Genomic DNA, 13,701 nt, shown 5'->3' on the forward strand with positions numbered 1-13,701 from the left:
TGAGTACCGTGCGGGCCCTGCGGGCACCGGGGCTCGGAATTCGGTACGTGGCGCCATACAGTAAACATCTTTGGGCTCGACCCGTACTGGGGTTCGGTAGTTTGTGGGTTTGTGAAGACGGGAGTCATAATGTTCATCGGCCAATTTGGCTGCTTCTTCTAAGGTAGAAGGTCGCCTGTCTCGCAGCCATTCCTTCCCCTGCTGCTCCATGCCGTTATAAAAATGTTCTAAGAGAAATAACTGTAAAATTTCCTCACCAGTCACAGCTTTACTTCCGCTCATCCAGTGATTTGCCGCTATCCGCAATCGGTGCACCCATTCCATATGTGTATCATTAGGCTTCTTTTTCGTGCCACAAAATTGTCGGCGATACGTGTCAGGAGCTACAGCGTACCGCCGCAACAGTGTCTCTTTGACCAGCGCATACTGTGTCACTTCTTCAGCGCCCAGAGTCCGAAATGCTTCCAGGGCTCGCCCGGATAGTTTCCCAGACAATATCGTGGGCCACTCTCTGTTGAGAATCTGGTGCAGGGCACATTGCCTTTCGAAGTCCGCCAAATATTCATCAATTCCTGTCTCGCTCTCTAGGAAAGGTCTAAACGCTGCATAGGGTATCTTGGGCCTCCCGGCATTTTCGACAGGAACGATTACCTGCGGTGCTTCGGCATTGCGGTGTGCGGTCACTAGGCTGAGTTTGTGGGCTCGAGCCTTCCGTATATCCTCGTCCGCTTCTGCCATCAACTGCTGCACCAGTTCCATAGGTGGGTTCGGCCCATATAGCGAGAGCCTCTCCTGAACAATCCTGTTCTTTTCGTCACTACTCGTGGTCGGGGTTTCTGCCATCGTGAAGCTCTGATCCAAGTCGGTTAATTCTGCGATCAGTTCCCTTCTCGGACGGTTGCTGGCGTTCCCCCCTCTGCTATCGAGTAAATCCTTTAGGGTCGTACGCTTCAATTTTTCGTAAGCGCTCTCCATCCGTTCAGTACCTCTCATAGGAAATCCAGAACAATCCCACCGCTGCCACCAAATGTTACGGTTACTCCCAGGCTAGCTGAAAGCTGGACCACTTGGATAGTCTGGATCTCTATTTAGGGAGAGAGAGTGGAGCCGCTTCATCTCGATATCCAGAAGGAACCTGTAAATGTAGAACAATCCCACTAGCTATTTTACAGCTAGGATATCTTTCCCCACCAAACGAGTCGAGGCTGCGATCTGAAGGTCAAGCAAGAACTGAGGACTGGGATGCCTAGCCTGCTTTTTATTGTAGTTACATACAAAAAGAACACACCCAGGGGGAGGCATAAAATCACCAATCACACATATGGTACAACCCACACATCCCCTCCCCTCAGATAAACAGTTAACCCAATTATACTGTACATATTTTTAGCCAAGTTCTGGATGTACCCCAAAAACAGGCACCGCTAGCCTAGATAGCCCTTGTTCAGGGGAGCAACATATCCGAAAATCAGCCCATTCGGATGAATGGTTCGGGAGCTATGGGGTTCCAAAGTTTTGACCGACCGCACAGACTTTCTGGACGAAAATAGTTCCACAAGTTTTGGCCTTGCGGTCGGTATCTGTTCGTACGTTAAAACTCCACGAAACCCTTGCCATCCACAGTTATCCCGGGGTTCGCTATAATCCCCATGTAAAGGGTAATCTTGCTACCGAACGGCTGGTCGTTCGGTAGGTCCAGCACAAAGTTACGTTATCCTGGAGGTCTCAGCGGTGTTCGCCTGTTTGCGTCTCCGTTTTTAGTTCCAGACGATTGCTGGCAAACACAGCTGTTCGCACGTAAGATGGCCGCGAACACGTGCAAAGCCCCGAAATGGCGGCCACCTATACTTTACACAAAGGATTCGTGCTGAACCATGCGAATGGCTAAAAATAGAGCTGGAAGGCAAAATAGCACTTAACTGCTAATGATTTGAGATGATTTATATAGTTATGGTAATAGTTGTATGCTTTGCTGAATTTTTTTATTTGATATTTGTATCAAAAAGCTTTTATAAAATAGGATTGAGCAGAGTAGATAGTGGGAACCGCACTCAATCCAAACGGCCAAGGGTGCTCCAGATCAGGACCAGCAATCCCAGGACAATATACAAAGAAGAAAAGATCACAGGCACTCCAAATTTAAGCCGTATGCAGCTTTAATGTAACAAAATGCAACGCAACGTTTCGACCAACAAAGGTATTTTTTAAGCTTGAAAAAGACCTTTGTTGGACGAAACGTTGCGTTGCATTTTGTTACATTAAAGCTGCATACGGCTTAAATTTGGAGTGCCTGTGATCTTTTCTACTTTTTATAAAATAGGATGACATATTTCAGCAACTACAAAGTTTTATTCACTTAAATTGGCCATTAGTAGTAATCTCATATTTGCTTTCACCAGTCACTCCATCTGGTATTCTGTTGAAAATGTTTTATATAATTAGGTGCATTGCATATTTTAATTTTTCTGTCCTGTAATGTCTATGAGAGAGTTTTTTTTTGTCACTTGCTTTCTCTGTTATGTTAATTACATTTGTTAAAAAAAATAAAATAAAAAAAAATAAAGAAACGGTCACAGATCAATGCGAAGTCAGCTGGGGGTGCTTGCAATGCTTTGTAAATACTAGCTTCAGTTTATGGGCAAAAGTAACCCAGCGGCATCAAAGGTTCAGCAAGCTGGATTGATAGCAGTATGTCCCACCCCTTGTGACTAGTAGCAAATTGATATCTCAAATTGAAAACATAATATGGCTAATAGAAATGATACCATTTAATAATACACTCAAAAATAAATTCTGATACACTACTTATGTAAATATCTAAATACAACTATATTGCTCCTCCTCTTTTTCCGTCTTTTGGCCTTTGCAATAGATGGAAAAGAAAAGCAGTAAAAACAAACAATCAAATCAATACTTATATTTTTTTTTTAATAAATATAGAATATCTTACCATATAAATACATGTTTTAATGCTCCTCCACTTTTTTTCCCCTCTAGTGGTTACATTTCCCTTGTTCTGTGAATAAAATCAACATTTAGTTTCTGTCCCCTAGCCATCAAACGTCTTTTTTTTCCAATCAATCTTCTCTTGTTTTGGTGCTACAGTTGGAATTCTGAATCATGAATCACAACGAACATGTTCATCTATTGTGCAATTTGGCTCCATTTTGGCTGGGAATTCTGGAATTTGTTTGACCGCCCTATTGGTCCAAATCCAGACAAATTGTAATTCGTAATTGAATTAATATCCTAGTCCAGTGGACGGTGCGGACAGATGCTATCAAACTGAAATATTGCACATTTCGGGATGGACAATTTTCTGCTCATCCAAAATTTGTTAACGAATAAATATTTGTGAAAATGGGCTAATCAGTGTACTGCAATATATATACATAAAATTAATATTATTCATCTATTTTCAATACAAATATAGGTGCGTTTTCCAACCATTTGGTTCACAGATCAAGTGAGAAAAAATGGTTACTTTTTCTTACTTGACCTGTGAATCAAACGGTGGGAAAATGCACCTATTTGTGTCAAAATAGATGAATAATATTAATATTATGTATATATATTGCAGTACACTGATTAGCCAATTTTCACACCCCTTTTGGTTTATCACAAATATATTTTTTGGATAAGCAAAACCTCCATATGGCCAAAATTGTCCAGCCCAAAAATTGTATTTCAGGAGATTTTTTTTTATTCTAAATAACAATTTTTCTCTGTGCACCTCCACCACTGTACCCTGCAACAACTGTAGAGACCCAGGGCCAAAGAGCTTTGGCGTCAGCCTCCAAAACGACCCCCCCCCCCTCCTTTTCTTCCCCCCAAAAAGGTTTTTAGGATACCACGTGACATATAGATAATCAAAGTCTAAATATATTTTCATATGACAACTGGATTATTGACATTACAAGTAGTATAGGTGCACATATTCTAAAGCTTTGGGGAGGTAATTAGATATGTACTGTACGATAATCCTTGAAGATATTACGTGAACAGCATTAGCCAGTTTGAAATATTAAGGGTGTGGTAGAATAACCTTATAATTCATATTTTCCACATTTATATGAGTTTCTCATACCCACCAAGAAATACTGACAGTTTTTAAAGACCATTGAAAATAGCATTATCCAGCACTATTTCAGGCTGAGTAATTGTTAGAACAATGGCATTAAACAATCGAGAAATCCTTAGGGAGTCTTCTCTCAGAAAAGTGTTGCTTTTAAGGAGTGGGTTTGTGTTCACCCTGTCTGACAAATCTCTACTGTTGAAATGCATGTTCTGCTTCTTTGCTATCTATGGATAAAGCATAAAGCTAGTAAGATTAAATCTAGAGAAAGACATAGACAGAGAGATGAAGCGACAGGTGGTACAATATTAAGTATTGCTAAACTATCATTGGGGAGGGATGCAATAAAGGTTCTTATCGAGAGCCGATAAAAATTGCTTTGAATAGATTGATTTTCAGAAATATAGAAAATCAGTATTATATGTAGCGGTGAATATATTGGGTTCAGCAATTAAAACATAGAAACATAAAAACATAGAATGTGACAGCAGATAACAACCATTCGGCCCATCTAGTCTGCCCAATAATTTGAAATACTTTTAATTAGTCCTTGGCCTTATATTAAGTCCAGGATAGCCTTATGCCTATCCCACGCATGCTTAAACTCTCTCACTTTGTTAACCTCTACCACTTCAGCTGGAAGGCTATTCCATGCACCCACTACCCTCTCAGTAAAGTAATACTTTCTGATATTATTTTTAAACCTAAATGGCAATAATAATAATAATAATAATAATAAAAAAACCTTTGCCCTCTAATTTAAGACCATGTCCTCTTGTTGTGGAAGTTTTTCTTCTTTTAAATATAGTCTCCTCCTTTACTTTGTTGATTCCCTTTATGTATTTAAATGTTTCTATCATATCCCCCAGGTCTTGTCTTTCCTCCAAACTATACATCTTAAGATCATTTAATCTTTCCTGGTAAGTTTTATTCTGCAATCCATAAACCAGTTTAGTAGCCCTTCTCTGAACTCTTTCTAGAGTATCAATATCCTTCTGAAGATACAGTCGCCAGTACTGCGTACAATACTCCAAGTGAGGTCTCACCAGTGTTCTGTACAATAGCATGAGAACTTCTCTCTTTCTACTGCTAATATACATCCCTATACAACCAAGCATTCTGCTAGCATTTCCAGTTGCTCTATTACATTGTATTCCTACCTTTAAGTCATCTGAAATAATTACTCCTAAATCTCTTTCCTTAGATGTTGAGGTTAGCAGGGTATCAAATATTCCGTACTCGGCCCTTGGGTTTCTACATCCAAGGTGCATTATCTTTCACTTATCCACATTAAATGTCAGTTGCCACAGCTCTGACCATTTTTCTAGTTTACCTAAATCATTAGCCATTTGGCTTATCAATCCTGGAACATCAACCCTGTTACATTCAATGACATTCATTCAGGACACCATAAATGGTATTGAATTTTGACAATAATCTGACCCCGGCATTAGTATGTCAACAACAATTTGACCCCCGCATTAGTACAACAAAGTTTTACCTCCTCATGTCCTCACTCCTCGAGCAACTGGACCGTTCATGGGGTTCATTTTCTGGAACGCTGGCTGGCATTAAATCAATGTAATGTCACACATTTTGCTCCTTTTTATTTGGAGCAGACAAAGTCGTTTAAATAGATAATTACTTATTAAGATACTTTCTTTTGTGTCCTATACTAAAATATTAAGAAAACCCACACATGTTCTGAATTTTATATATTCATGACATCTTATATATTATTATGATGTATGATTAAATTCCTGATGAGCATGTATAAAACATGAAATTTGTCTGGAAAAAAAAAAGATTCTTAGATTTTTGCAATGTAAGTTATATCATGTTGATTAGAATTTGATACACATGTAACCCCAAAATTCAAAACATATAATAAAGTTATTGTTGCAGTTCATGTTGAGAATAGGGTACCAAAACTACACAGTTGCACCCTAAAAATGGTTTGCTCTTAAAGAAAACATGTGATTTCATTGACCTCACAAGACAATGAAATCACAAATGTACAAAACATACATAGTGCACATTGACAATAAATGTTCTAATAAAGTGCTTACAACCTGTTTTTGAGAGCCGTGGTCATGCTCTCTAATATGTAAATAGGATGTGTCATATGAGGCCAAAGTGCACCCAAAAAGCCATTAGAAAAAACACCAGACAACTTTTCTAAATAATTATTACAACATTTTCATTGAATGAACACAATATGCCAATATTAAAGTACAAAATATTATCGCTTAAGCAATGTGTTCTTTAATTTATCCTCAACATTTACCTTATCTTCTATATCTTCTAAAGTAAAGATTAGCAGTGAAAAGATTAAGTGACATATAAACTCTAATAAAAAATATCAAGCTTATATGTTTTGGAAACTTTTTACTAGCTCTGTAAAAGCTCCATGTTTAGTGAATGAATAAGCCTCAGGGAAATTATTATCGGTCCTTAAAATACAATATACTTGATTCGCTAGAGTTTTTTTCCTTATAATTTACTGAAAATGCTTTACCAAACCAAGCCACTGACTCATACAAAGTAAAAAACATAAGGATGACGCCCTCTTTTAATCCTGTTTGAAATCTCAATATCTTTTGACACTTATTGATCATGGTTTTCTTTTGAGTACCTTCACCTCCCTTAAAATTAGTCACGGCATTTGTCCATCTGTCTGTCTGTCTATCTATCTATCTAGTATCTATCTATCTATATTATATACTTTTGCAATTTGCCACCATTCTTTATAACAGGACACTTTGATACACTCTCTGGCGCCTCATATCCTTTTTTTCATCTATACTTTAACAGGTTGCACACTTAGCTGGTTCTTCATCGACCATTTTTGCATTGTTAGTCTCTATACATAATGTCTTGATAACAGTAAACACATTAAACTGTTACATCTAGCATTTTGCAATAAACTAACCTCCAAAAGTATACATTTGCAATTTAAAATTTATGTTAGTGCTACCTCCCCTGTGCGCTTGCTATTCATAAATACATCTATTCATGATTGCTACTAGAAATATGTCCTCATTTTTATATTTCTTCACATTCAGAATGAAATTACCTATTCAGTGTTAGGGACCTTGATCAAGATTGATTAATTATCATTGATTAATTAAAATATATGGCTAAAATTATTCTCTATAGCTTATTTGAAAGGTAAAAGTGCCAAAAGGTTAATACACAAAACCTATAACTATTCTTCGCTTCCTATCATATCTCTATATATTTTAAATCAATAGTTGAAGGGGCGTGATATTATTTGAAAGGTAGCATGTGTATACATATGACTTTTTTCATTGCCTTTTTACATGTACACTGTTTAATTCTTGTTATATTTTCCATGTCATTTTGTTTTCTTGGTAGGAGGATGTAAAGTGTAGAATTTGCTAAAAAAAAAAAAAAAAAAAGGTATTATTGCATATTGCAATACTCTGGTATTTTGTCATCTTAAAATGCATCATATATGTGTTAGCATGTGCTGTAGTTACACAAAAGAGTTGCACAATAAAGATGACACATTCCTTGAATACGACCAAAGAATGAACAAAAAACAAAAAAAAAATGTATATGTCGAGTTTGTTACAAATCTGGTTTTCTAGGTGTGAGTTAGAAAATCACAATATTCATATTGCTGACAGGCATGCCATACCCACTATTGAATGGTGATGATACATAGGCATCAATATGACCAAACCCACATGCAGAGACTAATAAAAGGAGAGTTCCATCACTGAGAAATGTATTCTGTCTTTTTTCTGCTCATTCTCAGCATCAAATCCTAACACAACAGGACCATGTCTGTGTATCGCCAAACAAACTCTGTTGGAGGAAGCAACAAAGTCTCCAGTGCCTCTTCAGTTGCTTCACCTGGGAAAAACATAGGCAGCTTCAGCACACTCTCTGTCTGTCGTTCAGGCGGTGGAGGTGCAGGCTCTGGCCGTGTTAGTGTTGGTGGCTTTGGCAGCAGAAGTCTCCAGAATCTAAGAGGAAGTAAAAGAATTTCCATCAGTTCACAGTCCCGTTATGGACAAGGTTTTGGAGCTGGAGCAGGATTTGGTGGAGGACTAGGTTCTGGATTTGGTGGAGGACTAGGTTCTGGATTTGGTGGAGGGCTGGGTTCTGGATTTGGTGGTGGTCCCAGCTTTCCAGTGTGCCCACCTGGGGGAATCCAACAAGTCACTGTTAACCAAAGTCTTTTAGCCCCACTGAATTTGGAATTTGACCCCACCATTCAGAGAGTGAGAACAGAAGAAAGAGAACAAATTAAGACTCTTAACAACAAATTTGCATCCTTCATTGACAAGGTAAGTCTGATCATGCAAAGGTTTTAGCTTGTTCCATCGTCCATAAAATAACATATGAAATTCTTTAGTTCTGAAATACATTTTGAATCGTGCTTAATGTTTCTGGTTATTTTAGTGTAAGCCTATCGTAATGTCCCACTTCATTTGTGGACATTAATATTTCTGTACAACAGGTGCGGTTCTTAGAACAACAGAACAAAGTACTGGAAACAAAATGGAACCTCTTACAACAGCAAGGTGTGAAAACAGTTAAAAATACAATTGAGCCACTTTTTGAAACCTATATCAGTAACATGAGAAGGCAACTTGACAGCTTGGGAAATGATAAAGCACGTTTAACTTCAGAGCTGAGCCAAATACAGGATGCTGTAGAAGAATTCAAGAAAAAGTGAGTAGAGAAATATGTCAAATAGTTTATGTAGTATAAGTCATTGAATCGTATAATTATTTTTGAATCTATTTTAACTGATGTATAGTTGCACTTCTTCATTTAACTGCTGCATTAATACTGCAACATTACAGATTAGTCTAATTATGTCCAGATTTTGGCTTCTAGCTCATTATTTCATGATGCTTTGCTGAAGTGTGAAAGGTCATCTATCAGTAACTAGAAAAATGGAAACTATATTCTCATTGTGTCTTTATATCTTAGATTAACTATACAAATAACTTTCTGTGGTCTGTAATGAAATTAATATAAATCCCTAGCATGCTTTGATAAATTAAATCAAACGGATTTATTTTGGGTTATATATATATCGATATTGCAACAAAAACAAAGAAATTTGAGAACTCTGAAAATGGGCAAAAACTTGATAGGTAAATCCCCACTCACTTGGACCATTACAAACAGAATCTATACTATTTGCACAGCAGACTGATCCCACCCTCAAGGGCAGTCCAGATCCGAAATGTCAGCAAGTTTCAGCTGCACTGGAAATACAGCAACCCTGGACAATCACTTTAGCTTTTTTTGGAACTCATCAGTGAGGTGTGACTGATAACCCTCTAGGTACAGTGAACATAGTTACATAGTTACATAGTTACATAGCTGAAAAGAGACTTGCGTCCATCAAGTTCAGCTTTCCTCACATATATTTTTTGCTGTTGAGGGAACATGAGGTCTCTGTCTGGATTACCCTTTTAACTTGCCGGTATTCTGTATCTGGACTGCACCTTTGGGTGGGATCAGTCTGATATGTAAATGGTGTAGGTTGACTTTCTAATTGTACAAGTGCCTTGCTTGCGAAACGCTTCCGAAGGGAAAGATATTAAGGTTTCTCTAAGCTTTTGTCAGTTCTCCGAGTTCTCATATTCTATGTTTTTGCATCAATACCTATATAATTTTTTTTTTTCATTTACCCATCTCAGCAACAACTGGTAATTTATAGAAAATGCAATGAATGCACCAGCAAAAAAAATGCCAATAGGTGTGCTGGATTTTGTGTGGTCAGCATAAGCAAACTATTTTTTTCCCAACAGGTATGAAGATGAAATCAACAAGCGAACAGCTGCGGAAAATGACTTTGTGGTTCTTAAAAAGGTAAGATACTTTTCATCCAGTACGTATGGCTCCTGAATTAAAAAGAGCCTGTTTCTTCATGTGATTTGATACCTGTCCTGCTGGGTTTGTTTCAGGATGTTGACGCTTCTTACATGAACAAGGTGGAATTAGAAGGTAAAGTGAATGCCTTGACAGATGAAATCAACTTTATGAGAGCTCTCTATGAAGCTGTAAGTATAATTCTGCACGGTTTTAAGTGGCTATGATGCTTCCATATGAAACTGTTTGACAGACAGATATGATTTTATCACTTGAAATAGAATCCAGTCCCAAGTACTTTGTTCCGCTAAAAAATAGTGAATATGATTTGATTAGTACATAGACATAATAAAAGAATACCATTTCTCTCTGAAGTTAAAACAATTTTTACATTTGTTAAGTAAGAAATTAATAAAATAAAACTATTTGATTATGTATAACTATGCTCAAAATCTGATTTTGTGAACAGATTTATTTTTTTAAACCTCTTACCTTTACAGATGTTAGCAGAGGTAGTTACCCACAGTTTAAAAAGTGTCTGAGTTAAATGTGTAAATGTGATTAGCTCATGATTGTGTATTTTCTAAAACCATACTTTTGTTGAACTAATAGAATTAATGAAGCTTATACAATGATGGTGATGTTTTGTTGGCTTTAGGAACTTGCACAGATGCAAACACAGATTTCCGACACATCAGTTGTTCTCTCCATGGACAACAACAGAAGTCTGGACCTGAATGGTATCATCGCTGAAGTTAAGGCCCAGTATGAGGAAATTGCTAACAGGAGCCGGGCTGAAGCTGAGTCCTGGTACCAATCAAAAGTGAGTGTCTTAGTCTTATATTTCCTAAAGTGATGCTCTTTGCAAGAGTTAGACATGCTACAACATTATACTTGTTCTCACATTCTAAATTACATCACCCTTAACCATTCAAACAGAATGGATTAGTAAGGCATGTTATTGCAGTCCAAGAATAGCTGTAGTTGCTGCCAAGCCTAGAAGTATCCTGAACAACCCTTTTATTAAAGTTCATATTTATTTTAAGACCCGCGGTGATAGGTGCTATCTTGACACAATGTTAGAAGTAAAAAAATAAAGATATATAAAATAAACCCTTTTTTAAAAAACAAGCACAATTTATAAAACACTGTGTGCAAACTACGAATAGTGTTGATAATTTTAGAGGTAATAGTTTTACACTGGCTAATATAAACTATGCTTAGTATATGATGGAGACTTTGATTAACAACAGAAGGAACTGATCCATAAATGAACGACTTTAGAAAAATTCGGCAATGGCAATGGGAGTATGTGACTTGTTTTATACTGGTTGCAAATCGTTCCACTTTAGACATGATTATGCAACGATATTGAAACATTCTAAGTTTAAAACTTGTTGTATATGATTGTAATACCTTTATTGTCCAACTCATTATAAAATTGGCAAATCCAATAACAGTAACACAACAATTTGATACCACTAATAACTAAACTATTGTACATATATGTTGAAACTTGCATTAGCTTGCGAATGTGTTAATGCTATTTGTTTTTGTTTTTTTTTATTTTGGTTTTTATGCTTTGATTCTTGAAAACTAAATGACATTGTGATGTATGAGAAAATATTAAATGTATCTTTTACATTTCTTTTTCAGTATGAGGAATTGCAAGTTTCTGCTGGAAGACATGGCGATGATCTGAAAAGTACAAAGACTGAAATATCTGAGCTAAACCGTATGATTAACAGACTGCGCTCTGAAATTGATAATGTTAAAAAGCAGGTAAATGTTTGTTTACTTTCAGCCTTTAGAGTAAAAAAAAAATGGTTGGTGGACAAGAGGACATAGTCTTAAATTAGAGGGACAAAGGTTTAAAAATAATATCAGGAAGTATTACTTTACTGAGAGGGTAGTGGATGCATGGAATAACCTTCCAGCTGAAGTGGTAGAGGTTAACACAGTAAAGGAGTTTAAGCATGCGTGGGATAGGCATAAGGCTATCCTAACTATAAGATAAGGCCAAGGACTAATGAAAGTATTTAGAAAATTGGGCAGACTAGATGGGCCGAATGGTTCTTATCTGCCGTCACATTCTATGTTTCTATGTTTCTATGATGGAACATGAATAACTTAAAACTTAAAAAAAAAAAAAACATGGGCTACCAAGAAGTATAAAAGTAGAAAAAAATGTGTCTTAGTCTACTTGATAACTTTAAATCTATGAAATTAGTTACAGTAATACCAAGCATATTTGCATATGTAAGATTATCACTATCGGGTGGACAAATGTCCATTCCTAAATTGTATTGAGAGCGACTCAGAGATTTCACGATGTTCAATGAATCAATTCTGCCTTATAATTCATTGCAGGATGACATTTATGCTTCACTATAACTTTAAGAATACACTTAGTAATATATTCTGTATATATAACATATTAAGTATATTCTTTATCCACCCAGTGTGCCAAGCTTCAGAGTGACATTGCTGAGGCTGAGGCCCGTGGGGAAAATGCATTGAAAGATGCCAAGCAGAAGTTGGTTGAACTTGAAGCTGCTCTGCAGAAGGCCAAGCAGGACATGGCTCTCCAACTGCGAGAATACCAGGAGCTGATGAATGTGAAACTGGCTCTGGATATTGAGATTGCCACATACAGGAAACTGCTGGAAGGAGAGGAGAGCAGGTAATCTAATATTGCTTCAAATTACAATGAATTGTCAATAATCAAGAGAAAGATACATGTCATGCACAAAGCAAAAGATTAATCCTTAATTAATTGTAGTCACTATATTTTAATCAATGTTATAGACGTAAACAATTTAACCTTTTTAATTTCATTAAACAGGTTGGCAGGAGAAGGTGTGGGCCCTGTAAACATCTGTAAGTAAGCCTTTGTATTTGTTAAAAAAAAAAAAAAAAAAAATGTTTTTCTCCTTTAAAAAAAAAAAATGGATTATATCTTAACATGTATATTTTAATTAACAGCTGTAACGAGTTCAAGCTATGGTAGCAGCAGTGGATCCAGCCATGGTTATGGAGTTGGAGTTGGAGGCTGCATGGGTTCTGGAAGTGGATTTAGTTCTAGTATTGGAGGATACGGTTTAGGAGGTGGAAACGTCAGCACCAGCAGTGGAAGAAATGCATATGTTGGCTCCGGAGGTGTCAGCGGCTCAAATGTAAAAATCGTGTCAAAAACCTCCCAAAGCTCCTCAAGCTCCAGGAGATATTAAGTTCTAAAAAAAAACATACCACAAAATGAAATATACATCTATCGGATTCTAAAAGTGATGCTTATTGTAAGATGTTGCAATCTTGTGGTTGATAAGTATTGATCTTAAACTGATAACTACAAAAATGTTATTTACAACACTACAACAAGTTTGCACAAAAACATATTTCTTACGTTAAGCTTGGCAAGTGGGTTGAAATGCTTTCTTTTCCTGTATACATATTTCTACCTTTAAAACTTTAAATAAATCGCATTAATTACAAAAAAGACTGTTTTGCTCTTGTTTCTATTATGCAGTTTTGGGACACTAACATATAGATTTATGATTTTTATCAACCACATCACAATTACTGTCTTCTACAATGTCTCTCTATTTAGCAACACATAGGGAAATTCTTCTTAGTGTAGAAAGCAACAAGGGATTGGGGTGACTAGAAAATCGATTGGCAGTAGAAATAATATCCCTTTTTGTCGTAGTATCTAGCTTTTATAAGTACATGTTTTACTGTTTAAAAAAGGGGGAAAAATCCCCCCA

General features: G+C 36.7%; 1 protein-coding gene across 1 annotated transcript; it reads left to right on the top strand.

Moving 5' to 3' along the window:
* Window positions 1-7,817: 7,817 nt before the first annotated feature.
* On the top strand, window positions 7,818-13,267 carry LOC134570233 (keratin, type II cytoskeletal 5-like). Its single transcript, XM_063428491.1, has 9 exons — window positions 7,818-8,394; window positions 8,568-8,782; window positions 9,877-9,937; window positions 10,033-10,128; window positions 10,596-10,760; window positions 11,594-11,719; window positions 12,400-12,620; window positions 12,783-12,817; window positions 12,923-13,267. The coding sequence occupies exons 1-9, from the start codon at window positions 7,885-7,887 to the stop codon at window positions 13,165-13,167; spliced, it is 1,674 nt and encodes a 557-aa protein (XP_063284561.1). The 5' UTR covers window positions 7,818-7,884; the 3' UTR covers window positions 13,168-13,267.
* Window positions 13,268-13,701: the final 434 nt, after the last annotated feature.

Source organism: Pelobates fuscus, chromosome 1 (assembly GCF_036172605.1).
Source record: "Pelobates fuscus isolate aPelFus1 chromosome 1, aPelFus1.pri, whole genome shotgun sequence".
Taxonomy (NCBI): domain Eukaryota; kingdom Metazoa; phylum Chordata; class Amphibia; order Anura; family Pelobatidae; genus Pelobates; species Pelobates fuscus.